The 27,903-nt window shown below is 38.3% G+C and overlaps 2 protein-coding genes across 12 annotated transcripts in view; both read right to left on the reverse strand.

Moving 5' to 3' along the window:
• The window catches only part of SNX29 (sorting nexin 29), a 497,538-nt gene that overhangs the window by 70,077 nt on the left and 399,558 nt on the right, over positions 1 to 27,903 (reverse strand). For 8 of the 11 annotated variants that reach the window (XM_042861636.2, XM_005307585.5, XM_065558889.1 and 5 more), the window contains one exon: positions 14,940 to 15,079. In XM_042861636.2, the coding sequence (XP_042717570.1) occupies positions 14,940 to 15,079 (140 nt within the window). Of the gene's footprint in view, positions 1 to 2,778; positions 2,798 to 14,227; positions 15,080 to 27,903 lie in introns of those variants that run through there. The other 3 variants (XR_010590846.1, XM_065558884.1, XM_065558885.1) reach the window with 2 other exon arrangements.
• Positions 1 to 27,903, reverse strand: part of LOC135973815 (uncharacterized) — a 1,510,190-nt gene that overhangs the window by 26,795 nt on the left and 1,455,492 nt on the right. The window lies entirely within an intron of this gene.

Consider the following 27,903-nt stretch of genomic DNA (forward strand, 5'->3'; position numbering starts at 1 on the left):
CAGGGCAGATCCCAGGGACACTCCACTACCCCTCCCTGGAGCAACTCCCTCCATGGAGCACTCTGGGAAAAGAGTGTATTGTTTAAGCAATAAGATAAGCCAGGAAGATAACAAACAGTTAATTTCTGTACAATTACAATTTGATTTGGAAAACATGAGACTGAAAGATGAGTGACATTAATCACCCCAGAAATGCAACTGCCCTGAAATATACTGCCAGGATTGTCATATTATGAAATGGAAATTATATGGAAAAATAAGGAAAACAGTTACAACCATATATTTATTCAGCATTACTGTCATCACTGACAGGTGATTATTCCTACAGTGTCCAACTATTTCATAATGTATAGAAAATATCTTTTAAAATCACTTTTTAAAATATATCAATTATTAATCCATTCAAGAAAATATTTCCTTAGAATCCACTCCAGTCTATTTTACCAGAAAATTTTCCAACAAAAATGATTGAGGATTCTATCTTCTACCTGTTTTCAAACATTCTGTCAATGAACTGTAGCTCCAAGAGAACTAACCGTACCAACCTCAGGAAGTGCAACTTGACTGAACATACTGTTTAAAACTGGTAAACCTCTGAGGTTAGTTTTTAATACTTTTAAAAGCATTCCATATCACTGATTTTAGTTAAACTTTCATTTAGTCTTTTCTAAATATGTCCTTTACATTGTTATAAAGTATAATCAGGGATCTATAAAAGCAAGTAAGTAAACATGGGTACTCAACAGAGCGGTTCTTTGCATGTATTGACTAACATCTGCTTACTTTGCTGATGAATAAGCTTTTACTACACATTTTACTTCTATTACCACGGCAGAGGCAATACAACTGTGGAGGTTGGAACTGTATTCAATTCTGGTTTGTTCATCTATAGTATATTTTAAGTTATAATTGCCAGCAGAGGAATAGTGTGCCATAATAAGTAGTAAAATGTAGAACATGTGTCTTGGTAGCTAACAAATACAGGTAAAAAAATTGTGTATGTATACCATCTGAGTGAGCAGTTGCTAGCTTAGCTAACAACTGGATAGAGTAGAGTTTCTTTGCATTATGGAAAAAGTTAGGGTGCACAAACTTGAATGCATATGACTTGACTTTCAGCTCTCCGGTTGAGACTTCAGGGATGCCACAGGGGGAAAAAAAAGTTTTGAACTTGTAATATGAGCATGTTTGATACAGAAATCATTGAGGTTACATCTACACTGCCCAAAAAATCCAACTCAACCTAAAACAAAACCCTGCAGAAATGAGTCTCAGAGCCCAGTGACTGGTATTGTGAGGTTTCATGGTTCGTTTCAGGGTATGTCTGTCTAATTTTTTCCATCCTCATGTGGAATAAATTTAGTTATGTGCACCGAGGTAATGTGCGCCACCAGTAGAAACAAAAAACCTATATAATATATTTTTTTAAAAAGTTACCATATGGATGATTACTCCAGCCAGGACAGGTTAGGCATTTTAGAACTCACTACTCAAAGAATTAAATTTAAGTATAAGAGAGAAATAAAAATTATGAAATGCATAGACCAGTCAAAACACTAAAATAACACAGTTTGAAAGATTAAAATTACAGAGAATACATGTGTGTTGCAGGAAATACCAAGAAGTAATAAAAATAATACAAGTATGTGTTTGGATGTGAGTGTGACAGACTTTGTGTGTGTGTGTGTAGACACAGTGTGTGTGTGTGTGTGTGTGGACACTGTGTAGAGAGACAGCCTGTGTGTGTGTGTGTGTGTGTGTGTGTGTGTGTGTGTGTGGAGAGAGTCTATGTGTCTCTCTACACACACACACACACTCACTCTGTTAGACTCTGTGTGTGTGTAAAGTGTATGTGTGTGTAGACACAGTATGTATGTAGACACACAGCGTGTGTGTGTGTGTGTGTGAGTGTGAGAGAGAGAGACAGACAGATAGAGATTGTGTGTGCTTGGGAAGTCTCTGAGAGACCGTGCGCTGTCTCTTTAAGGTAAAGGTACTCACTCACCACCCGGAAACACGTTCAGACCTCAGATCCTCGGGACTATCCCTTCTCCCCTGCTGGGGTACAAGGGCAGGGTGAGGGGGACACCCTGACATCAACAGCCCCGCTCTGTGCATAGCCAGCAGGAGGGTCCCAGGAGCAGCAGGAGCTCCAAGGCAGAGGGCAGGAGCAATGTGGCTGCATAGCAGCGGGGGAGGGCACCTGACTACATGCTGCTGTCTGGATGCGAGCGGCTCTGCTAATCAACTGCATGGCACTTCAATCATTCCTCAGCGGCCGCTCACATGCGCAGCTTAGAGGGAACACAGATCTACACTGCAAAAACAAAACAAAAACCTAAAGCAGCAAGTCTTAGAACTAGGGCTGTCAAGAGATTAAAAAAATTAATCGCGATAAATTGCGCTGTTAAACACTAATATAATACCATTTATTTAAATATTTTTGGTTGTTTTCTACATTTTCAAATATATTGATTTCAATTACAACACAGAATACAAAATGTACAGTGCTCACTTTATATTTATTTTGATTACAAATATTTGCACTGTAAAAAAACAAAAGAAATAGTATTTTTCAATTCCCCCATTACAAGTACTGTAGTCCAATCTCTATTATGAAAGTTGAACTTACAAATGTAGAATTATGTACAAAAAAACCCTGCATTCAAAACAATGTAAAACTTTAGAGCCTACAAGTCCACTCAGTCCTACTTCTTGCTCAGCCAATTGCTGAGACAAACAAGTCTGTTTACATTTGCAGGAGATAATGCTGTCTGCTTCTTGTTTACAATGTCACCTGAAAGAGAGAACAGGCATTAGCATGGCACTGTTGTAGCAGAGGTAGCAAGCTATTTACGTGCCAGATGTGCTAAAGAGTCGTATGTCCCTTCATGCTTCAATCACCATCCCAGAGGACTTGCGTCTATGCGGATGAGAGGTTCTGCTCGATAACAATTCAAAACGTTGTGGAACAATGCATGTTCATTTTCATCATCTGAGTGAGATGCCACCAGCAGAAGGTTGATTTTCTTTTTTGGTGTTCGGGTTCTGCAGTTTCTGCATCGGAGTGTTGCTCTTTTAAGACATCTGAAAGCATGCTCCACATCTCGTCCTGCTCAGATTTTGGAAGGCACTTCAGAATCTTAAACCTTGGTCGAGTGCTGTAGCTATCCTTAGAAATCTCACATATCTTCTTTGTGTTTTGTCAAATCTGCAGTGAAAGTGTTCTTAAAATGAACAACATGTGCTGGGTCATCATCTGAGACTGCTATAACATGAAATATATGGCAGAATGCGGGTAAAACAGAGCCGGAGGCATACAATTCTCCCCCAAGGAGTTCAGTCACAAAGTTAATTAACACTTTTTTTAACGAGCATCATCAGCATGGAAACGTGTCCTCTGGAATGGTGGCTGAAGCATGAAAGGGCATACAAATGTTTAGCATATCTGGCACATAAAGACCTTGCAATGCCAACTACAAAAGTGCCTTATAAATGCCAGTTCTCATTTTCTGGTGACACTGTAAATAAGAAGAGGGCAGGATTATCTCCTATAAATGTAAACAAACTAGCCTGTCTTAGCAGTTGGCTGAACAAGTAGGAGGACTGAGTGGACTTCTAGGCTCTAAAGTTTTACAGTGTTTTGTTTTTTAGTGCAGTTATGTAACAAAAAAATCTACATTTGTAAGTTGCACTTTCACGATAAAGAGATTGCAACACAGTACTTGTATGAAATGAATTGAAAAATGCTATTTCTTTTATCATTTTTACAGTGCAAATATTTGTAATAAAATAATATAAAGTGAGCACTGTACACTTTGTATTCTGTGTTGTAATTGATAGCAATATATTTGAAATCTATTATTTAACAGTGCGATTAAAACTGCGATTAATCGCAATTAATTTTTTTGAATTAATCATGTGAGTTAACTGCGATTAATCGACAGCCCTACTTAGAACCTAGGTCAAGTGAAGACCAGTGTAGATGTTCCCTCTGAGGCAGGAGCCCAGGTTCTGAGATCCACCCTCCAGCCTGACTGGGAATGCCTACACTACTATTTTTAGCCCTATAGTGGGAGCACGGCAATTCCAAGTCACTTGGCCTGGGCTCAAAGACTTGCTACTGCTGCAGGTTCCGCTTTTTTTTTTTTTTTTTGCAGTGTAGACAAACCCTGACACAAACCATGAAACCTCACAATACCACTTTTACAAAGTCGCTTTTCAGAATAGAACCACACTTAAAATAAATGGTATGTTAAAATTACATACAATTTTTAAGATGTAGATTTTTAAGATTTTTTCAATGAGCAGAACAGAGAATAATGTTCTGGTTGTTGAAAACGTTGCCTATAATTCTGATATATGTATTTATCAAGAGTTAACATGTGCCATTCTTTGGACAGACTGAAGTTCTAATTTAAAAAATAAGTGTACTTGCTATAACAAGTGCTACTGGTATACGACATACCAATCAGGAGTACAATTGTTCACTATGTCTGAGCACAGCCTTTCTTTTTAAATGGACAGTGGCAGCTTCAGGCGCTTGATTACAGCAACCCGATTCAGTGCTACCCAGCCCCAGCATGAATTAGATCAGGAGGGGACCTGAACTTACTAAACTGGAGAATCCGTCTCAGTGTCCAGTTCTTCACTACATATTGAGTTGGCTGTTAAATCTATAAATAGGCAAATTTCAAGTACAAAAAAAGTGTCATCTATATACTACGAAATGAATGCTATCTATGAAGGAAACTGCTAGACCAATTTTGTGTTTGGTCTAATACAGCATTAAAATGTAACAGCCATGAACCAGGATTCAAAATATCTTGTAGAAAGAGATTCACATCAAAAAGAGAAGATGAGCATATTCAGATGAGAGCTCATAGCATTAGGAAACACAGGCCATTTAAATTTCCATCAAGAACCACCAGTATTTGCTATAGCAATGAAAAGGAAATGTTAGCAAACTGGTTCAAACAGCCATATTACAGACTGCTAACCATATCTGGGCCTCAAAACAAAGTTTGTTTTCACTTTATAACAATGGCACACTATTAAATTTCATTACAAATCATTTGGGCAATCAGATCAGTGCTTAAATTATCGTATAAAACCATTGTACTTAAAAAGAAAATAAACAGACACTGAAGTCCTAGTTCTAGGTAGCAGCACTATTAATTAACTTCAGGTGTTTAATGTTCAGTGTGTATGTTTAAAGACATTATTTTTAAAATTTCCACTGAACATTTTCACATTTTAGGACCTCAAGTGAATTAATATTCCTGGCCCTAAAAATTTATAGACATAGGGCACCACATGAGGTGGAACTAACTGCTCTTGGATTATTCCTTTTTACATTGTTGGGAGTGTTTGTGTGTAAATTTTGAGTGACGAGAAAACACTCAATGTAAGTACATGCAATTATTTTTCATTAATTATTTTTGTTATTTTACATTTCAGTGCTTTCTAATACACAGCTTCTGTGCCCTGCGGGTTTTTTTTTACTTGTATTATAGAATTTTATTTTCTGCTCTCCTGAGATAACACTAATCTTTGCTTCACAGTCTGAAAGCTCGACCCACAATTGTTTGGCATCTGTAAACCGTTTTCAAGAGAAAGGTAACCCCTTCAGGAAACACATACATTTTTTACACAGCTTAAATGGAAATACACATTACATCTAGTTTATCACTACATTAATTTATAATTAATATTTTACAATAAATGTGCTTTATTAAAAGTAGACATCTACAGATTGGAAAAAAAATACAGATAATTTCAAGTACAAAATCAAGGTTTCTATCAAAGGATGTTATAAAGTTATCAACATAAGGTCCAATTCTTGTAAGTTGCTGAGTGCTTTCAGTTCCCATGGAAGGAGTTCAGAATTGCCAATGAGATGAGAGATAGGAGGCTCTTATGGGAGAGATGGGGCAGGGAGGGTTTGGTGGTAGAACTGAATCACAGACATTTTGGATAGTATTTAAAATCCATCAGTGTTAATGCTATTTCATGACGCTCAATTAAAGGAGAAAGAGTCCCCAGATGAGACACTGGGATGATGTTGCCTTCTCTGGTTCATTGTTTCTGTCTAAGTCTGAAGGGTCCTATGATATCACTGATAATTATTGTCTAGGTGAAGAGATAAACTGACCCTGATACCTCTGTAAAAAAGATCTCATCATTTATCGCAACTGAGAGCTGCCTGGGAAATATGCTGAGATTTATTTGTTTGTTTATTTTTAAGCTCTTCCAGGACCTCATTAATATTCTCATTGGAAATTGTCTATTCCAGCAAAGAGACGGCTCTGACATTTTTCTTAATTCCATTTGAAAAAATGCCTCGGAAAGGTTCCCAGGATTTATGGGAATTTGAACCCTTCTCCCACAATCCTTGGGCTCCCAGAAAAATTCTGCAAACAAGTGCTGGAAACTGTGGGACAGGTACTCAGAGTGCAGCACAACTATAACAATGGATCAGAGTGCTAGTGTGTACATGGGTAGAAAAGCACCCAACCCATGGCTAACATGGATGCACCACCACAATTTGCCTTGGTACAATCCCACCAGTTCATTGGGTATGAAATGAAAAGTTGAAGTGAAAAGATACTTCTCATGCTTTGTGTAACATTGCGATAACACATCACGCATTTCATATTAAAACAGGACCTTAAAAGGCACTATATAAAAATGCTGCCACCTTACTCAAAAGACTTTTGCTCTCTGTGTGAAAGCTGCTAACTTTCATGACTAAAATGAATGTTTACTGCTTTTTTCACCTATTATCACTGAAGAGCCAATACAAGTACAGAAGAGTGAGCTGGTGTTTATTGCAACAGAGGGTCCTGTGGCACCTTTAAGACTAACAGAAGTATTGGGAGCATAAGCTTTCGTGGGTAAGAACCTCACTTCTTCAGATGTAAGTGAGGTTCTTACTCACGAAAGCTTATGCTCCCAATACTTCTGTTAGTCTTAAAGATGCCACAGGACCCTCTGTTGCTTTTTACCGATTCAGACTAACACGGCTACCACTCTGATACTGGTGTTTATTGTGGCTTGTGCATCACCAAAAGAATTGTTAACTGGGTCCCTGATCTTTCAAGCTTCTGAACAAGGGTGAATCTTGGGCCTGGACCTAAATTCTATTCACAGAGGCCTGGGGCCTAAATTACATTTACAGAATCTTTACAAGAATTCAGCTTGGCTTCAAGATTCCAGGTTGAGTATACAGAGCTGGGCAGTTTTAAAAAACACCCTCCTTTTTATTTGACAGCTTTAACTGAGGCAAATATAGAACTCACAATGCTATTTTTACAAAGTCATTTTTCAGAATAGAACCACAAAGAAAATCAGATCAAATTATCTCTATAAGGTGCTCAATAAAAACAATGAAGAACCTCCAGAAAACCTGAGCTATCATTGGTTTTATGACAGTAGTATTCATCATCTCATATTTCATAATGTTAACAGCACAATCACTGTTAGTAAATCTGTACAACTAATGACCTTTTGGAAAGAATCTTTAAAATGTGACAAATTCTAAGAAGTGGAATTAAACATTCAGTGATAGAATACAGTTCCTGTTAAAATTTGTAAATAATCCATTATAGATTCAGTAGCAAACTATGACTTTTTACATAATTTAATTACTGCAAGGGCAAAATTTTATGCACAACTCCAAAGAACTATTTATCAATTTATTTTATCCAGAGTAACAAGTTTTTTTTTCTCATCTAATTTTAACTAGTGTCTGTTCCAAATTATTGTATCCTTTTCTACTTATTTTGATGCCAGTTTTGCTCTGTTGCCACAAATTCTTTATGAGCTTCCCCAAAGACACCGTTATATTGATTGTTACAACAACTGTGTCCTTCCAGGCCCAGGATGTTGCTTGAGCTCTGGTGGAGTGAGCCTTAATAGTCAGTGGGAGAAGTACACTGGCCAGCTGATAACAAAGGGAGATAAAATGTGTAATACACACTTTGACAATATTTGGGATGAAATAATCTGGGGACCTTGGAGTGTCCAGTTATGGCCACAAATAGATGCGGGGATAGTGTTAAAAGATTTGGTTTTCTCAATGTATTACAGCAGAGCTCTGGCTATGGCTAGAGTATGTAGCTTCCTCTTCCCTTGCATGAAATTAGGTTTAGGAAAGCACAAAGGTTGATTGGTTTAGGAGGAACTCAAACCATCTTTGGAAAGAATTTTGCATTAGGTCAAAGTATTCATAGGTGCCGACTCAGTGGGTGCTCTGGGGCTGGAGCACCCCTGGAAAAAAAAAAGTGGGTGTTCAGCACCCAGCAGCCACAGTTGTTTGACAGCGCCCCCGATCATCTAATCTGGGAGGCTGCCAAACAGCTGTTTGGCAGCTCGGGGAGGAGCTTGGGGGAGAGTGGACAGCAGTGAGTGGCAGGCAGGCAGGGGCCTTGGGGAGGAGGTGGAGCGAGGACGGGTCCTCGGGGGGGGGGGGAGAGTGAAGGCGGGGCCATAGGGGCGGGGCAGAGCAGGGGCAGAATGAAGGTGGGGCCTTAGGGGAAGGAGCAGAGCCTCCCTCTTCTTGAAGGGTACGTCTACACTGCCACTACAGTGGCACAGCTATGGCACTGCATCTGTGCTGCTGTAGTGCAGACGCTTCTTACATCAATGGGTTTTTTTCTGTTGATATAGTTAATCCATCTCTCCAACAGTCATTAGTTAGGTCAATGGAATAATTCTTCTGTTAACTTAACTGCATCTGTACCAGGGGTTAGGTCAACCTAACTACAGCACTGCCGCTGCAAAATTTTTCACAGTCTGGAGTGACATAGCTAGGTCAATCTAATTTTTAAGTGTAGACCAGGCCTGAGATTAAGATGGTGGATGGATCACTCTGAGATGGGCTGAGCACAGAACTCCATAAGCTTCAAAAGGACAATGATGAGGGTCCCATGCTGGAGTAGTATCTCTGACTGGTGGGTATGCAGGCAGTAGGCCCTTGTGAAATTTGGACACTGTCAGATGAAGGAAGACCAAGAACAACTGTATTGGTAGATGATATGCCGATGTTACTGCCAGATGGACATTGACTGTGCTAAATGAAAGTCCAGTATGTTTTTACGACAGCAAAGAGTCAAGAATTTTCAGTACCGGGGCCTGCATGGGGTTTAGACTGTATTAGGCCACCCAAATGGAGAATCTTTTTCATTTGGAGAAGTATCTCTCATAGATAGCTTTCTGCCCAGTGCCAGGATTTCCTGAATGTGTGAGGAGCAGCTCCTTTCCATGGTGCTCAACCAATCAACATCCTGGCAGTCAGGTGCAGCAACTTTGGGTTTGGGATGAAATACTTGAACCCGATCTAATGACAACTGGTCTGAGCAGTCTAGGAGCCTGATCAACAGTTGTGTGGACATCTAATATAGGTCTGTCAGCCAGAACTGGCTCAGCCAGTAGGGAGCTGTGGGGATAAGTGTGGCCCAGTCCTGTCTGGCTTTGCCTGGGAACTAGTGGAATCAATGGGGCGGTGTATGGAGGGCCATGATTCCACTGCAGAGGGAAGGTAATGTTCCTGAGCTCATGCACTCTCTGGAACAGAAGTTCAGATACTTGGCCTTCTCCTTCGTGCCAAACAGGTCTATCAAATGAGTCACTGATGGAATAATGACTTGGTAATGGATTTCTGCGGTGACCACTTGTAATAGGTGACCGACTGCCCGCTTAGTAAGTCTGCCATATCATTGCTGACTCCTGGAAGGTGCAGAACCACTGGGTATGCCATGTAGATGGCACCAATTCCATAGCTTGATTGCATCCCTTCAAGGGGAGGAAGAAGAGCAAACACCCTCTTCGCTTTGTTTATGTAGTGCACAGGTAATGTATTGCCTGTTAGTATCTGCACTACCAAGTGTTGTAGGACATGGAAGAACCCAAACCAGTCCTGAGCTTGAAGAGATGGAATGTTAGAGGCAAGCATTACCATTCTAAATCTAAGCTGGTGTATATACTTGTTCACTCTTGTCAGGTCTATGATGGGTCTAAGACCCTCTTTCTTCTTTAGAATAAGGAATATCAGGAGTAGAAGCTTCTTCCTCTGTACTCCCAAGGAACCTCTTCTATGGCTCCCAAACAAAACAACAAAACCACTTCCTTTTGTAACAGGTCTTGTGAAAAGGGTCCTTTGAAGAGGAATAAATAAAGAAGAGTGGGGAGAAAGTGTAGCATGAAAATTGCTGTTATAGCCATAGGGGATGATGTCCTGCACAAAACTGTTGGCTATAATCTCTTACCATGCCCAATGGAAGAGGTGAAGAGATTTCCAACAGTTATCTCTGGCATAGTCTTGTCACGGTTCTCAACATGCACCCATTCCAACCAGCTGCCTCTGTGACAGAGGAGGAGGATGACAGGAGCCTCCTGATATAACAGGGATGTTTTCTGGGTGATTATGGGAGTCAGATGGCCTTTGCCACTGTGAGGGCAGACACTAGAAGAACTTGCAGTATAGAGCTGGGGTGCATATGCTTAAAGATTTCAGTGTTGCTCTTGAATCCTTTAGGGAATGGACTGCTTCATCCATCCAGTTGCTGTAGAGCTCTATTACATCGAACGGTAAGTCCTCTATAGTCACTGGAACTTCATTTGGAATCCCAGAAACCTGGACCAGGTTACAGTTTAGTTGGTGCATTGTGACTGCTGTAGCCATGGATCTAACGGCCACATCAGACTCATCCAAAGCCACTTGTAGCACTAACTTCATTACCATCTAGCCTTCTTTGATGGCACCTCTCAGCTTCTCTCTATTGTTCTGTGGGAGCCTAGTTAGGAAGGGAGTTACCCTTTCCTACATTGAAAAACTATTACTAACAAGGCTTGGAAGTTTGCAATGTGGAACTGGAGGAAGGCTGATGAATAGGCCTTTACACTGAAAAGTCTAGTTGATTGGGGTTCTTATTTTTTGGAGTGCTCTAATATGGAGCTGGTCTTTTTCTGGACTGCAGTTACCACAAGGGACCCTCATGTCAGATGCATGTAAAAATGTTCCAAGCTCTTACGTGACACTTGATAGCACTTTTCTACTTGCTTCAAAGTAGGAGAAAGCTAGGCGTGGGTGTACCACAGTCCCTTTGCTGGTTTCAGTATGCCCTTATTAATTGGCAGGGCAATTCTTGTTGGCACTGAGGAGCTGAGAATATCAAACAGCATGTGCATGTCCTCTTGGATCACCATTGTCTCAATGTCCAAGGTTTCTGTTAACCTCAAAAGCAGGTCTTTTAAAGTTCTAAAGTCATTGGCAGCTGGTATGTGTGGAGTCCAAGGCCTTGCATGGAAAAGATTTGCATGGAAAATTTAACAGGCAGGGCAACTGTAGTATTTTCCAAGCCATCTCCACTCCTGGTATAAGAGGCCTGGCCATCAATGCTGATGGTGACCGAGACTTCCTCCTCTTTCCTTTCATATGTTATGAGGCCCCACTCCTAGACATAGGGAAAGGTGGGGCCCAGTAGGAATATTCTATAGGAACTGGCCAGACTGCAGTTGACCTGTGCATTGCCAGTCATGTATAGGTGAATTGGGCGCTTCAGGAACTCACCATAGGGTATCCCTCTGATCTAACAGGAGGAGGTTCTTTGCTTGATATTCAAAAGAAGAAGATCTAATTTGCCTGGGAAGCACTTAGATGCTGAAGTAATGGCTTTATGGAAAACCCAGCTATATGCTTTCTATATCCTTCCTTCCTGTTCTTATTTGCCTTTAGGTTCTCCCACCAACACAGCTACTGCTGCTTATGGGGGATGCAGTAATTAAGTCGATGGGAGAGCTCTCTCCCATTGGTTTAAAGCATCTGCACTAGCATTGGTGCAGCTGCACCGCTGTGAACTCTGTAGTGTATACATAGCCTAAGAATGTTTTGAACAATATCCAATTTTTGTTTGCAGCTAGGTAAATTCAGACCATATCAATTCAGTTAATCTGTACCTTAGTTATATCTAGATATTTTATTGTGCACGAAACATTCAGATTTTTATCTGCTTTTTGTTGTGTTTGCTTTTTTACCTGAATAACTATGAATTTACAATTGAAAAGACTTTGGGCCAAATTCACCACTGGCATAAGTGGATGCAACTCCATTTAAGTCAATGAAATGCATAAGCTTATATCAGTGGCAAACATAGGCTCTTTGCATCCATTAATTCTATCCCTTCCTTTGGGAAATTCACAGAATAGCACTAATAGTAGCTCTTGATGGGCAACATATGTTATGTCCTGATAGCAAGAGGGAACATGATTCCGGTTGGCAAAATAGGGTGAGATACACAACGATCTCAAAATGATGAGAGGATAAAAAAATTTTGAGAACTCAAGCAGAAAAACCAAGTAAACAAGTACTAGACAACAGTGCAATATGTTCTTTGTCAACTGATGTTCCATTTGTTGTTTCAGTTAGAATTGAATCATAATCCCAGACATGAAAGGCCAGTGATTATCAATCAAATCATCCAGCTCTAAATTGAATTTAAAGTTGCAACTTCCATATTACTAATAATGCTGATAAGCTATTAGCAATTCACATTTCACAAAAATATATTTAACAACCTTAAAAGTAAACATAGGAGAAAGAGAAATAATGATTTCATATGAAAATTCAATTCCAAATGTGGGTTACAATCTACATTACTTCCCTCATTTGTTTAAGAAACAAAGTGAAATAGAGCATTTCCTAAGAATTAATTTTTTTAAAAAGAATTAATAGAAAATTCTCTAATGATCTTTTAAGTGACAAAATGTAAAACTATTTAAATCATCACAACCTGTAGCCAATTTACACAAATTGAGTTCTTTGGAGAAGAAGGTAAGTTTCTATGTCTCTACAAATGATATCCCGCCATTTATGCCAGCAACCTCAATATGTCATGTCAAATTCACTTTTACTTTGACAAAACACAGGAACAACTAAAACAATGAGAATGTCACAAAATATATTTTGGTATTCTTCCCATTTATCTATTAGTCTTTCGTAAGGAACAGGCTACTGGAAAAGCACAGATGAAGGTACAGAGAAATCAGAAGCCATCATTATATACAGACAGAGAAATTAAAAGATGACATGACTGTGTACCTTGGTGCAATTCTTATTTTCAACATAAAATTGCTTCTGGCTTTAAAGTGAAACGAAATACCACCGAGATTTTAAGAGAGTCAGCAAATTTTGTTTTCACACACTCAATATGTCAGATGCAATTTTAAGTGTAAGACAGGGAATGCTAGCTCATTAAAACTTGAGATATGCATACAGTTTTACTTTATAACAAAAAGAACCTGGTGGTATCTTGGACAAACATACTGAAATTATGGAAATTTCCCTGTCAGAGAATGACAAGCAGAATTAGACTATGGAAGCAAGTTTCCTAATAAACGTCGTTTTTTTCCCCCAGTCAACTTTCTATCCATATAGATCTCTGCCCTGGAAAATACTACATTTCAACTTGCACATCTCAAATGTAGCACAATATAGTGCAATTAGTATAAGCGACAAAGGAGGTTTGTTTTTTCTGGAATATATCGTATTTAATTGGGCCCTGTTTCTGCAAACTCATCCACTCGAGTGGATCCCAGTGGAGCCCCAGAAATGGAGTCTTAGTGTGTAAATTCTTTGCACTGTTCAATGAATATACAGATTGTACATGTGCAGTAATTATATATGTTTAGGTACTACATGAACCAGATTCAAAGGGCAGTATGCTCCAGAGGAGATGAGACAGGATTAGGGGACAGATAACCTGGGTTCTTCCTGACTCTGCCACTCACCTGCCATGTGTTAAGCACTTTGAGAACTATTGATAAAAAGAGCTATCATACTTAGCTCTGATAAAGTCTAGAATTTCACCTCAACTACTTCATGTTGCACCTGAGCTAACAGCACCGTTTCATTATAAAATTGCAGTCATATCTGGGCCCCATTCCTGCTGCTATTGTGATCAATGACAGAACTCCCAATGGCTTCAGTGGAAGCAGGGTTGGGGCCTTCAAGACTTTAAGCATATCCTGGCTCTACTCCTACAGGTGCTGAGTTCCTTCTGAAAGATTCTGCTTGCTCCCATTTCCCATCATTCAGTATCTTGCTGGATACGCCCATGTTACATATTCAGGACAAAAGAAGATCAGACATAACACAGTGCACTTCAAGACAGTGTCAGAGAGAGAGAGAGAGAGAGACTGACACCATACTCCAAAAAACAAGTTTTCATTAATGTTATTTATCATTTTAATATTTTTTAAATAACACATATTTTAAAGGGCTGTGCTTATAACAAAATGGAAAGGTAAAAGAAAAATGCTATTCTGATACGGTGATACATTGATGTTAAAATATTCTAACACATGACCAGGTTATATGGAAGTATGTCTGGCCATTTTCTCCTATCTTTACATTTACACAACTATATTATTGTACCTCGAATAGTAATATTACTCCCTTCCTGTAGTAAGTGAAACAGTACACAGATTGCAAAAGTTCTGCATTTTCCTAGAAAAATTAGTCAGATTCCTTTTATTCTTTATTTTGGCCAGTATATAAAACTTAAATGGGAGGATGGAGAGAAGAGAGTAGAATGGAGCACCAAAAAATAAAAATAAATCTCCCCAAAACCCAGAAAGTACAATTTTCAAAAGTACCCAATGACATTCAAAAGGACTTAGGCTCCTAAATCATTTAGATGCTTTTGAAAGTTTTATAATCCATAGTGGCCTTTATTCAAAGAAAAATTTGAAATGCTGAAAAAAAATACAGTAGATGTATAATTTCTTTAAACATATCAAAAGCATTTATCGTGTTACTGGGCTTCTTTCTATAATAAAATGGAGATTTCAGTGGTGATGCATTACATTTTAAGTTAAACTGCAAAGAAAAAGGCTTAACATTTTGTTGAGTACTGCATGGCTATTAGACACATACTTACACAAAAAAGGGCATCAGTTGAATAAGAGTCTCTTTTTTGGGGCTAACTGTGAATTCTGGCACAGTTTGAATAATTTTGTTCATAACGTTCCGTAAGTAATTTTGTAGTTGTTTGCGTCGTTCCTCTACAAACTTTGCATCCTGCAAAAGAAAAAAAAGTTGAATATTACAAAAGATTTTTTCCATTCTAAAATGCCAGACAGCAATGATGACATAAATTCTGATTGATGACTTGTGCTTATCTCAGCCACCTATAGCAACATATTATCTAACACATTTGCAGCCAGTGTAGACAGAGACAAGTCATGTTCAACATTATATAACTTGGTTATGGATAAAACTCTGTCCATGACTATCTGACATGATGCTGACCATAACTTATCCCTGTCTACCCGGAGTGTATTCTTCCCTGAGAGAAAGGCCTCTTCCGTGGACTAAATGTTTTCTTTTAAAGGACTGTTATTGAGGCCCAGATGTCAGGCTCTTTCAGGACTAGCAACTTATACAATCCTTTAGGGAAATGGAGGTACTTTTCCTCCCTTCCAAGAAGTTTATTAATTCCTCCTTTCCCTGCCCTCACATCATGAACTTTTCAGAGGCTGGATACATACACCTCATGATAGACCCATTTTAACTATAAGAGCAGACATATCTCCCTCCGTTTAGTAACACCTTTTGTTAATGAAATTTTACACAACAGTCTATTTTTTTAACTAGCATAATGTAGCATTGGTAGGATGCTTTGGAAAAGAGATTTTATTTAAGTGTTAATGTTTTTCGTCTCTGGCACCAATGAATGGAGATAACTGTACCATTCCTCATTCCACTGTGAGATTTACAGACTGAAAGCCTAACAATAGTACGTCTACTTAGATTTCATAACTTCAAAACATGCATATTTTTGTCTGTGGGAAACACAATTATAGTAGAGTATAATACAATCTGTCAGCAAGCATAATACACTTTAGTGAGACTGTAATGGATTTACTGAAAAATCAGACTCTTTTTTGTATTAGAGCCAACAAGCTATATCTCAGAAATTCAGGCATTCTTCTCACCTGGTTTAAATGTCAGAATATACTCTTCAGGCATGAAGCCTCAAACTATTATAAGACAATTATAGCTTTCAAAGGACGAGTAGAGTTCCTATTTTGTGTAAAATGTGTCTAATCAACCATTGTTATTAATCTATTCAAGAAAAGTGCTTAGAAATGTACAAGTTCCTGTTTCTTGCTAAAAAAAGATATGTTTAAAATGTTACCAAACCATTCCATTTAATCAAAAACAAAAAATTAATAGGCTGGGTTGCCACATATTGGATTTGAGTTTAAGGTTAGCTCTTCTCACTGGTAGAGTCGGCTTTTCCCGGAACAGGGCTTAAATGGCCACTTGTCTGGATTTTGAAGCAGTACTGTAAAGTTCTAAGAAGTTTTGCCATCTTTGCCATTAGGAAAAGTTGGCATGACAGAGGTATTTTAGGAAGAAGGGTTCTTCCCGAAGAAGACAGTGTTCTTCCTAAAGAAGAAAATGAAGTGGGATCCCGGAGGACTGGCTTTCCAAAATAATTTAAATATTAATGTAATTTAAAAAAACAACAACAAAAAATATTAAACATTTAGAGTTGCCTTGTCAAATATTGGAAAGAAAGGCTCCAATTTTGCAAATGCTTATGCATGTGCTTAACTTTAACTGCCAATATGTATTCTGTTCCCAGATTGCTAAATGTATAAGCCCCGTCTACAGGAAGGAATTTTACAAAATTCAGTGCAACCATCAATTGAGCTGAACTGGCTGGAGCCCTAATGTAGACAAGGCTCCTGCAACTGGATGCATTTTTACCACTGTGTCAATTAAAACTGCATCTAAACAACACAGGATGAAACTCTAAGCCCTCTGAAGTAAGTGGCAAAACTCACATTGACTTCAACAGATCCAAGATTCTATCCATGTTGTTTAACTTGGTTAAAAGCACCAGAAAGTGCCACAGTAGGACTCCCACTGGTAAAATATGTGGGATTTTTTGTAAAATTATCTGGCAAGGACATGACCCCAGAATACACTACACACTTTCTCTCCTACCTCACAACACCTTGCCTCCCTATGTATAATGTTATAGAACTAGCAGAAATACCCAACTTCTCCATATTATATTTGTATTAGCCATATGCTATAGTATATACTAGTAATATATTTAAAGCAGTAGTGTAGTAGATTCCCATGTTAAAAAAATAGTCTTGTGTTTCTGTTACAAGTCTTTTCTCCTATAGCACACAGATTCTTTATAAACATTTATCTGATAATAAATGTAATCTAACGGCATCCATACTCAAAGGCTTCTAAAGGTTATGCAAAGCCTATTTTGTCCCCCCTCTAAAAATTCTAAACTTATGCAGAGTAAAACAAATATGGGCATTTAAATAGGTGAACATCCACACCTAAAAGACCACAAGAGAAACTTAAAAGGAGAGAGGCAAAAATGATCACTGTAAAATATGGTAACAATCATAAAGGTTCTCTTATTCTCTGCTTAATTCCTGCCAATAGCAGCAGTTACAATACTGAGAGTTTGAACAGATATTTCAAGAGTAATTGTTGGACTGGATTATCCATGGACAGCAGGTATCTGAACTCCATTTCACACTATCAACTGCTCAAATCTATTCAAGGGACATAGCTATTCAAGGGACACTATCTTAGGACCTAACCACATCAGCCACACCATCCGGGGCTAGTTCACCTGCACATCTACCAATGTGACATATGCCATCACGTGCCAGCAATGCCCCTCTGCCATGTACATTGGCCAAACCGGACAGTCTCTACGCAAAAGAATAAATAGACACAAATCTGACATCAGGAATCATAACATTCAAAAACCAGTAGGAGAACACTTAAGTCTCTCTGGTCACTCAATAACAGACCTAAAAGTGGCAATTCTTGAACAAAAAAACTTCAAAAACAGACTCCAACATGAAGCTGCAGAACTGGAATTAATTTGCAAACTGGATACCATCAGATTAGGCCTGAATAAAGACTAGGAGTGGTTGGGTCATTACAAAACCTAAACTTAATTTCCCCAATACTAATTTCTCCCTATTGTTACTCACACCTTCTTATCAACTGTCTGTAATGGGCCACTCTCTTACCACTTCAAAAGTTATTTTCCCTCCCTTGGTATCCTGCTTTTAATTGATTTATCTCATTAGACTGACCTCACACTTGGTAAAGCAACCCCCATCCTTTCATGTATTTATACCTGCTCTTGTATTTTTCACTTCATGCATCCGATGAAGTGGGTTCTAGCCCACAAAAGCTTATGCCCAAATAAATGTATTAGTCTCTAAGGTGCCACAAGGACTCCTCGTTGTTTTTCTCTGATGTAGATACTATTATGAATAGGAATGGTAATTTTTGACAGAATCAGAAAGTTTATAGTTTAGCTGTGCAAAAATGTATTCAACTGTTACTAAAAAATATTCTTAAAACTATAAACTGAATACAGTACATATAAGAAGTTAAGATTAGTCTGTCTACAGAAGAAAGTATTGTACAGTACATGCTTTAAATGCTAACCATTTTCCTTCCAATGAATCATTTGCCGTTAAAGATTGGTAGTACTGAATTTACCACCACTACACACGACAGTTTGAGAAAAAAAATGCATCAAAGTATCAATCAGGTGTTTTTTAATGATTATTGAAAAATAATTTTTGAAAAATTCTTTAAGAGTAAACTTGCGCTACTTTGCTTGATGCAATCCACTCTCTAAGGTCTCTCTTTTAGCACATCATGGTCAGAGCACAGTGACTGCTCGTACCAATCAGAGAAACAGCTTTCTCCATGTTCTACTGCAATGCAGAAGGCTAGACAAATGTACTGCTGAACAGAGCTCTCTATACAAGCTGCTAGAAGATACTAACAGCAGGAAATCTAATTCATGTAGATACATAATAGTTAGAATGGAAGATAATATTAATACTACAGGAAATTATTGCTGTATTGGAATGTAACTGTATTTATTGTTTTTGTCTATTTAAACTGTTACATTAGTCAAGTAAATTTTATATTTCCCACTTTCCTATTTAGTACTGACACATTTTCCATACAATGCTGTTTCAATGTACTGTAAAGAGTCTTAGTATAGTGCCTGCTGAGCTGCTAATCTGCACAACCCAATTTCACCTGCATGTTGAATTCTAACACTAACATACAATATTAAGAAGCATTTTTAGTTAGAATGAATTTTGCACTCCTAGGACCACCTGCTTCTACCACATATGCTACAGATCAGGCATTCACAAACTTTTCATAGTGCAAACTACATCTTAATAGAGAGATGGTCTCCTAGACTGCTTCCTCTCCCATTCAAAATTGTGTGGAAAACTGCTCCTCCCATTCTTAATTGTAAAATATCGCGGTGACAACTATAGCAATTGCTTATATGACAAAGTCATATTAGCAATATATTTTAGCTATCTTTCGTGTGATAATTACTCTATCCTTTTAGAAAAAAGGTTAATTAAATGGCCTCTACTTTTGTCCTTCATTTCATCTTCTCTCCCATCTATTTTGTTGCTCTTTCCCTTCTGCTCCCCTGATCTTGCTTCTATGCTGCTTGGCTCCCTTCTCATTTTCTGTATGTTCTCCCTTGTTGCTTGTTCTTCCATTACCCTGGGACATGCTACCTTGTCACTTGGCCCTTCTTCTCTGTTCTCCTGGTTATGCTATCCAGTCATCTGGTTCCCTATTTCCTCTGTGCCCCTGGACATAATGCCTGTACCATTCTTTTGCTTAATGATTCTTTTCTCCCCTGATATTCCTCTTCTGGAGATGGCTGACAGTTCCAGTTCCTTGAGGGAGCCCGTTTACATTCCTCCTATATACCAGTGGGTTTTATAGGGGCAGCTAGGCTGAGGGCAGATGTTGCACTCCATTAGTAACTTTTATTTCTGCTTAAAGTAGAGTTTGTTTAGTTATATGGCTAAAGATGGTTTTTACTTATTAATTTTTTGGTAACCGAATTCATGTTTCTCCAATGTGGCCAGGGTCACCCAAGTCTTTGAAAGCAAAATTTGTCATATTAGCACAAAAATTAAAATTCCCCATACCACCAAGTGAAAAAAGCGCAAAGTACAACCAGTTTCCAATGGTTCCATGGAAGTATGTGGCATATAAAATATTTTGTTTATTAAAATCACTACATGTACTGTTTATTAAATGTAGACTTTATTGTTTAAATACTTCAGTTTGCAAAATCTGCTACAAGGATAGTTTAAAAATCTTCAGGCAACTGAAAACAAATGTATCTAATTTTTATATAATTTCTGTAATCACAGTTAATTTAAAAAACAAACAAACATACATATGTCTGAATGTGTTCATATATGTCATTCCAAAGCCAACAAAATTTAACATCAGGTCTGTAAAGCTAAGGTGCATTGTCCTTCATGGATCATGTTTCTTATGAATAGCTTTTGAGTACCCTCTGTATTTCTTTGTATGAAAAGCAGTCAGCCGGCTAAGGACACCACTTAACTGTGCATGTACCAGTGCTCTAAATAGGCATATTTGAAACTCTTCTGGTTTAGCTCCTAAGCTCCCCAAGCAAAGAATACATTAGAAATAACAATTCTGGATGAAAGCCCAGCTTGTAGAAACTGCCTAACAGCTCTGGTAGTCACTTGATGAGGTCTTACAGCTTGTGATTTCACTGTTTTTCTGCTACTACTTTCCTATCATAATTCAATTATGCATTAAAAAGTTAATAGAGAATATTGAGAGTTAGGTCTTGCTTAAAAAAACAGCCAAGGCTATTAAGATTTTTTAAATAAATTCTTAATTTTATTTTGAGACCAAAAACTGATCGTTTTTAATTAAGAAAAGATGTTTCATAACAACCAAATATTTTGAAGGAAAACTGTTATATTATTAATAAAATAAAGTTAAAGTGACAAAAAATTAAATGCAGTGGGGCATGCATTTCTTTCAGTTAATTGAAAATGAGCAAATAGTAAAATGAATAATTAAAACCACAATTCAAACAAGCAAATACTGAATACATCATGCAGATAATGACACTAATTGCTGCTTTCCATTGAATGTCTGTATGAACCTCTGTACAATGACCTTGACCAACTGTGATAGTTATTCAAAAAGGTTTACTTTCTGCAGTATGTTTCAGTTGTGTATGTGGTTTTAAAATAGTACATATTCTGAAAGGACTTTACTAACCCATATCTGAAAACTACAGACAACCAACTTCCACCTTGCTTTTAATTAATCATTATAGCTTTAATTCACACCTCTGTGCAAAGGGCCAACACAAAAGGTATAAACCACTTTGCTCCCACTTTGATGAATTAAGTGAGAACTAAGTGATCTATAAGCCTTGTGTTGGCCATCTACATAGGGTGAATTTTACCCTGAAAACTAGAGATATGGTACACTTGGGAATGTAGTTATTCTATAGTGCAGCTTGTCTCATTATTCTGAGGTGTGCATATGGATCACAACATAATGTAAAAATATTTCTGAAAATTTATTTTTATTGCAAGTTTTATCTCTTGAGTGTGAAGCAGCAATAATTTAGTAATTATTTCTAGAGACCAATATATAATTGCTAATTGGTAGCAAGAACTTCCTTTTATTGTCAATTTAAAAATTCTCATAGGGGACATCAGTGTGCAATGAATAGTTAGTCATTATGGAACTATTTAATGGTCTCACAAACATTAACAAGTAGTTTTTTTATAAGAAGCATTTGTTAATAAGTTAACAGAAAAGCTGAGCAAAACATCTCCATCCAGTTGAAAGTAAGTTCACAGTACTTTTCCTTCCTTAGCGGAGATCTTTTGTGTTTAACATCTAATATCAATGCTTAGAATTTTGATCATGCACTAAGGAACTTAAGATGTCCTGGTTTTGGGGGCAGGTGGGAGAGGGCAGAGACCCCTCTTATTTTGTGAAGTATGGTTTACTAGTTTCAATACATTTATAAATCCAGATCAACATTTTATATCTTACCCATCTATATTATGATGAATCACTATTTTCAAAGACACATCTTTGACACAAACTAGGAATGATTCACAGTTTCATTTCACACATTGTAGGTATGGAACAATAAAACTAGGAAGTTGAAGTCTAGTTAAATAAACACACAAAGATGTGAGTTGAATATCAGGCTTCTGTTTTTATAAGCGTATGCAAGATTAAGCATATAATGCAATCCAACATGGACTGTAGCGGGGTAAACACCGCTCCAGCCCAGAAAGGGTTGGAAAAGCCCTGCAGAGGGCTGGGGCAGGGCCAGGGAGTAAAACCCTGGCTGATTGGAGAAGTGGCTGCAGCTGGGGCCACGCCCCCAAACCAAAGAACTAGGCCTTATAAGAAGGCCTGGGAAGCTAGAAGCAGTAGTCTTTCTCTGACTGGAAAGGGAGACAGGCCTGGCTGCTTAGGAACTCACCCAGGGGACCTAGAGGAAGGTGAGGGCTGGGGAAAGGCCTAGGCTAGCAACTCCCCAGGCTGTAAGGCCTAATTCTAGCCCACCTAGGTATTGGGCACGCAGAGGAGCAGCGTGAGGGTGGGTAAAGGTAGCCAGTCCAAACCCCTTTGCCTATGATGAGTGGCTGATACTGCAGTCTGCCCCAGTGAATGGGGGCTAGATGGAGACTGGGCAGTAGCCAAAACTGAGGCAAAGTGGGGATAGTGGGTGGGGGGTCCCCTGGGTGGGGAAACCCAGAGAAAGTGGGATACTGCCAGGGGGGCAGCACCCAAGACAAGGGCACTGGGGTCCTGAGAGGGACACGGGGGGGCCTGTGGAACACTGGCCTGCAAAGGGTGCTCCTGGGTCAGAGCTAATTCCTGGAGATGACCAGCAGGAGGCGCTGCAGGGGTGGGTCTGTGCTACAGGACCATACTAAAAAAAATTCCCATTGCACCATTTTATGTACGTAGTTACATCAGAGACTAATATTTAAGTATGACTAGCTTTAACAGCTATCTTGTAATTGCTAGTAATAATTTTATAAAACACTGGTCCTTTGATTATTATACTAGGAGTCTAGTCTATTATGACTCATGACGTGTGAGTATGACATGCTGGGTGAAATCCTGGCCCTACTGAAGTCAAATGGGAAAGTCATTGATTTAGACGAGGAGGATTTCATCCCATGTATTTTTGTCCTATCACTTCAATCAGTAAGGTTTTCAGGCATTCATATATACAACTAACCATTCATAAAGTACCAAATCTGACCGTTTTAACCTTTAATTTTCCTCAGCAATAATATTTTCAACTAAGTCATTACAATTACATTAACATTTGTTTTTCATATAAAAATGAAGTTTTCTCCTAGTTTCATTTATAGGCATAGTACAGTTTTTAAAAAATTCATAGCCAAAAAATTCATAGCCAACATAGGTAAGTAATTATAACCATGGAAGCAGAATGTTGAATGTATGCATTGCCAAATCCTTAAGTCAAAACAAGGAAATTCACTTACTGTAGATAATTATTGTATACAGGAATTCTCAAACTTAAACTCTGCATATTGTCAGAACATGTTTTGGGAAGGCGATTTCCTATTTAAGTGTTCATTTTAGTTTTTAAAATGCAATTACTTTCCTGATTATTGTTCTAATAAAATGCAGCAGAACTCCCAACATTCGTTTTCAACATGCAGCTTTTAGCAGACAACAGTTCAGAACACTTTGATGGTATATATTTTCTCTTATACAAATACTGAGTGATCTAGCATTAAGTTTTGCCATAGATTATAATATTTATATTACCTTACCACCTGGGTACCTACTCATTGACCAGGGCCCCGTTGTGCTAGTGCTGTGCAAGCACTGAACAAAAAGAAGGTTCCTGAACCACAGAGCTTGAACTCTAAGTATAAGACAAGAGAGACAGATGGTGGAGTACAAGGAAACTGAGACAATATTGGTCAGCATGAATGGCAGCAGTCTCAGCGCACCAGCAGCCTAACACTGCCAACTTTTTTGTAAGCATCATGGAAAAGGAGAGTTTTGAGGGCTTTGAAGAAGGAAAATGAATTAGTTTTGCAGATGGTCCATTGTCCTCACCTGATGCACTGAAAATCCAGGTGAAAATCATTCAATTTGAATTTATTTACTTTGTGGTACTAGGCCTAATACCCAAAGTCATGCTGCCTAGAGTGGCTCATGATTGTGAGTGCCTTCCTCAGGGCAGACTGTCAAAAACAGGGCAGAAACTCCAAATTGGTGGTATGTGCTAAAATTATATTGCACCAATCTAGTAACATATGAACTCCTGGATCACTATACTAGTCTTACGATAGAGTCACAGACCGTCCCTTTGGCTTCTCCAGTCTATCTTGCTACCCAAACAAGCTGAACTTAGTGATAGTCACTTATACCAAAAAGTTGAAAAATATTCAGGTTAGTTCCAGTCCCAAGAGACCAGTCACTTATCTTGGATTAATTGGTACCCTACAGTAGATAATGTTTTCACCCCTCAGCTCATACACCAAAGACAATGCCAGTAGTCAATCCTGTAATAACCTAAAGATTTATTAACAAGTAACAAAATAAGATAGGTTAAAGTAAATGTATACACACAAATGAGTTACCATCTATGATTCCTAAAGATGACAGATGTGGTAATCTGTTGATTCAAAATGCCTTTCATAGCAGACCCAGGTTGACCCTGGGAATCTTTACTTTAGTTTAGTGTTTCTGGCCCTGTGAGAGTTCAAACAGCAAAGAGAACCATTTCTTTTTGCAAGTATCTTTATAACACCTTCCCCCAGGGTTAAGGCAAGGGGACAAGGGCTCATGCATGTAACTTCATGGGTGGATGGGGCAATCAACAAAGCTTTTTGTCTTAGATGGTCCAGAAAGTCTTGATAGTCCACTTGATGGGTGGCCACTCTTCTGTCTGAGTTCACAAGTTCAGGGTGGATATTTTTACTATTATAAAACATTTTACCTTGTAGCATGGAATACAGATATTATAAATCAGATTAATGCATGCAGCAATCGACAAGCATTTCATCAAGTCTAAATACATTCTAAAGACATACCTTTTCTGAAATAAAATGAACATACAGGTGAGCTGGTTTGGTTTCCAGTTATGAGTCTGTCAGTTCTTAGCTAAAGCCTATGGCCTTTGCCAGAGCTGACACTTGGTTTACCAGTGTCACACCCAATACCAGGTTTACTATCAGGAATTACTTTGCCACACAGTAGTTGCTGCCAGGTAGCAGTGAAATAAGAGTGGGATCAAGCTTCTCACCAACAAAATACAGTTGGTACATAAAAGGTCAAGACAGTAATTGTCCCAGAGCCTGGCCAGTTCTTTCAGAAACTAAGCTTACAAATAGGTGACTGCCCAGGTGAATATCTTATTCTTTTCAGTGGACCTAATTATCTGCAACAGAAATATTTTCTTAGGATAATGATTACTAAATTATATTTTTCTTCTTTGCACACTAAAGGTCCTGGGCAAGATCCTGCTTTTATTTATGCTGATTAGCGGAGTAGTTTTATATTATTTGGTTGATTTACTCTTGATTTGCAGCAGTATTACAGAGAGTGGAATTTGTCCCTATGTCCACTTAAAAGTTTCTTTTCAGAGAAGTCAGATTAATCTTGTATGAAGTCCTTCAGCTCCATCCGGTATTTGGGGCACTTAAACAGGTTGTGCCAAAGAACTGTCAGGGAGAACTTGTTGATATTGATTTTAGGAATGTATTCCCCCTCACCTGCCAACCTGAAACCTTAAACTCCCTCTTTGGGTGAAATGGGAAAGTCTTGCTCTGAATAGTGGATAGTCTGGAAGATCATTGAAAGATGAGAACTTGCAGGAGGAAAGATCCAGATGCCATAGTCAGACTGAGAGCAGGGTTTGTAGGTCACTGGCAACTGCAAATTTGGAAGTGTCTAGTTTGGTTTTCTGTAAACAATTTCTGTTACTCCTGGGTTGCCTACCACCTCTTACGCTCTAGAAAGGACTGAGGAGGATGTTTCTCAACAAACAAAAAAGGGAAGTGACCTGGTATTGCGTATTTTCTGGTCTGTTTGCATCTCTCAATGCTCTCAACTTGGTTTGGCTGAATTTGCAAATGTCAGAATTTTACTTATCTTAAACCTTGGAAGTATTTATTATAGGGGTTGATAGAAAACAAGTTAAGATTCTGTGTGTGTGAGAAACATTTTTTGCACTTTCCTCACATCAGCTCAGGTCTAGATAGTGCAGTTTTTCATACCCTGTTGAGGAGCAAGATGAATAATTTTCTCTGTACAAGTTCCAGCTGAAGACATCAGAACCCCTGCCCCCACCACCACCACCAGCTTTTCACCAAATCCATGCATGCAATATTATCCTGTAAGACTATTAAACAATTTTAAAGAGAGATGAGGATGCACATTTTTTCCTAAACATTATTGCAACGGTCTTTACCTAGGATAGACATCTTTACCTATACAGTATTCTCCTTGAAAGAAAAGCTTTCATGAAATCTTACACTGATAGAAATGTTATAAAGACCACACGTAAAATACTATGGATTTCGATAGAATGTTCTGCATTCTCTACTACACAGTGAAAACATACACTATTGCAGCTATGTGTGGGACCAAATTCATCCCTAGTGTAACTCTTACTTACAATAGTCTTTGACCCACTGTGTCAATACACAGAAAAAAAAGTACACAAAGGCATCTAAACTTGCACAGCTTTTATATACACTAACTGACTTTTATTCTATTCTGAACATAACATCTTTTTGGGGGGGGGGGGGAAGGAAAGGAATATTACTGTTCCCGCCAAAAATTTCTTCTGTCTTCTATACACAGGCTACACTTCCTCTGGGTTTTCTTCCCCCTTTTCCAAAGTCACAAGAAAGCTCTTAGTAACATTCATTGATTAAAGTTTCATCCTTCTCAGGATTCTGAATAAAGCTAAATGATAGCCAGGGAGAGAAGAATTTAAGACCTTATGAAGGCAAACTCATATAATTCAAATTCAGCAGTACTGCAATGCCTTTCAATATATCCTAATTTTCTTCACCTATTGATACTCACTAACTCTGTACCCAAATACTGTATGTAGTTGAGTTCTGAGAAGTTTTTTGTCCATTGATAAATTTTAAATCCTTTAAAAAAACTGTCCCTGAAAGCTTTCACATAAGACCTAGTTAATGTAAAAATTCACTTACTGAGGAATTAAAATATATGTATGCTATATGCATATGCACATAAATACATACACAAATATACATACACACAGATAAATCAGCAAAGTTACCCTTGCTCAAGATTAAGTATGCAGATTTGAACGCATGCACACACATTGGGAACACTGCATCTTTGTGGGTGAAATTTAGACATCAGCATTGAAAACTGGGATTTTAATAGTATTAAGAGTTGGATTTAAACAGTTCAGAGTACGGAAAATCAGTGTAGAGGTGGAAGGCTGCGATGGTGTTCAAGAAATAAAATGCACATTTTGCATTGCTCAACAATGACCTCTCTCCAGATGATTAAGAGGCAACATTAATCAACTCCAGTAGGACACTTGGATAGATGGAGTGAAGGAGACAGAATATGAGGCTGACTCAATGCTTAAGGATATTTAGATAGTTCAAGTGGAATGGAAGCAAGGGAACAGGGAGAATCATAGGTAATACTGCTTTTTCATCCACAGAGAAGAGTGATCCTATAGTAATGTTTGCCAAACTATGGCCCTGATTTACGAGATCACGAAAGTACATGCTTATCTCTAAGCATATGCTTACAGCTTTGTTGAATGACGCTCCAAATGAACACCAGGATCTTATTTCCTCAACAAACTGAAGGATTTTTTTAAATTAAAGAATGTTTGAGAATTTTATTTGCCATTGTCACATACATCGCTTTTTTAATATAGGCTTTGGACTAGTTTGTTTTGGATGGAAACCAGCAGATTCTGTAGATGT

The sequence above is a fragment of the Chrysemys picta genome, chromosome 10, assembly GCF_011386835.1.
Source record: "Chrysemys picta bellii isolate R12L10 chromosome 10, ASM1138683v2, whole genome shotgun sequence".
NCBI classification, from domain to species: domain Eukaryota; kingdom Metazoa; phylum Chordata; order Testudines; family Emydidae; genus Chrysemys; species Chrysemys picta.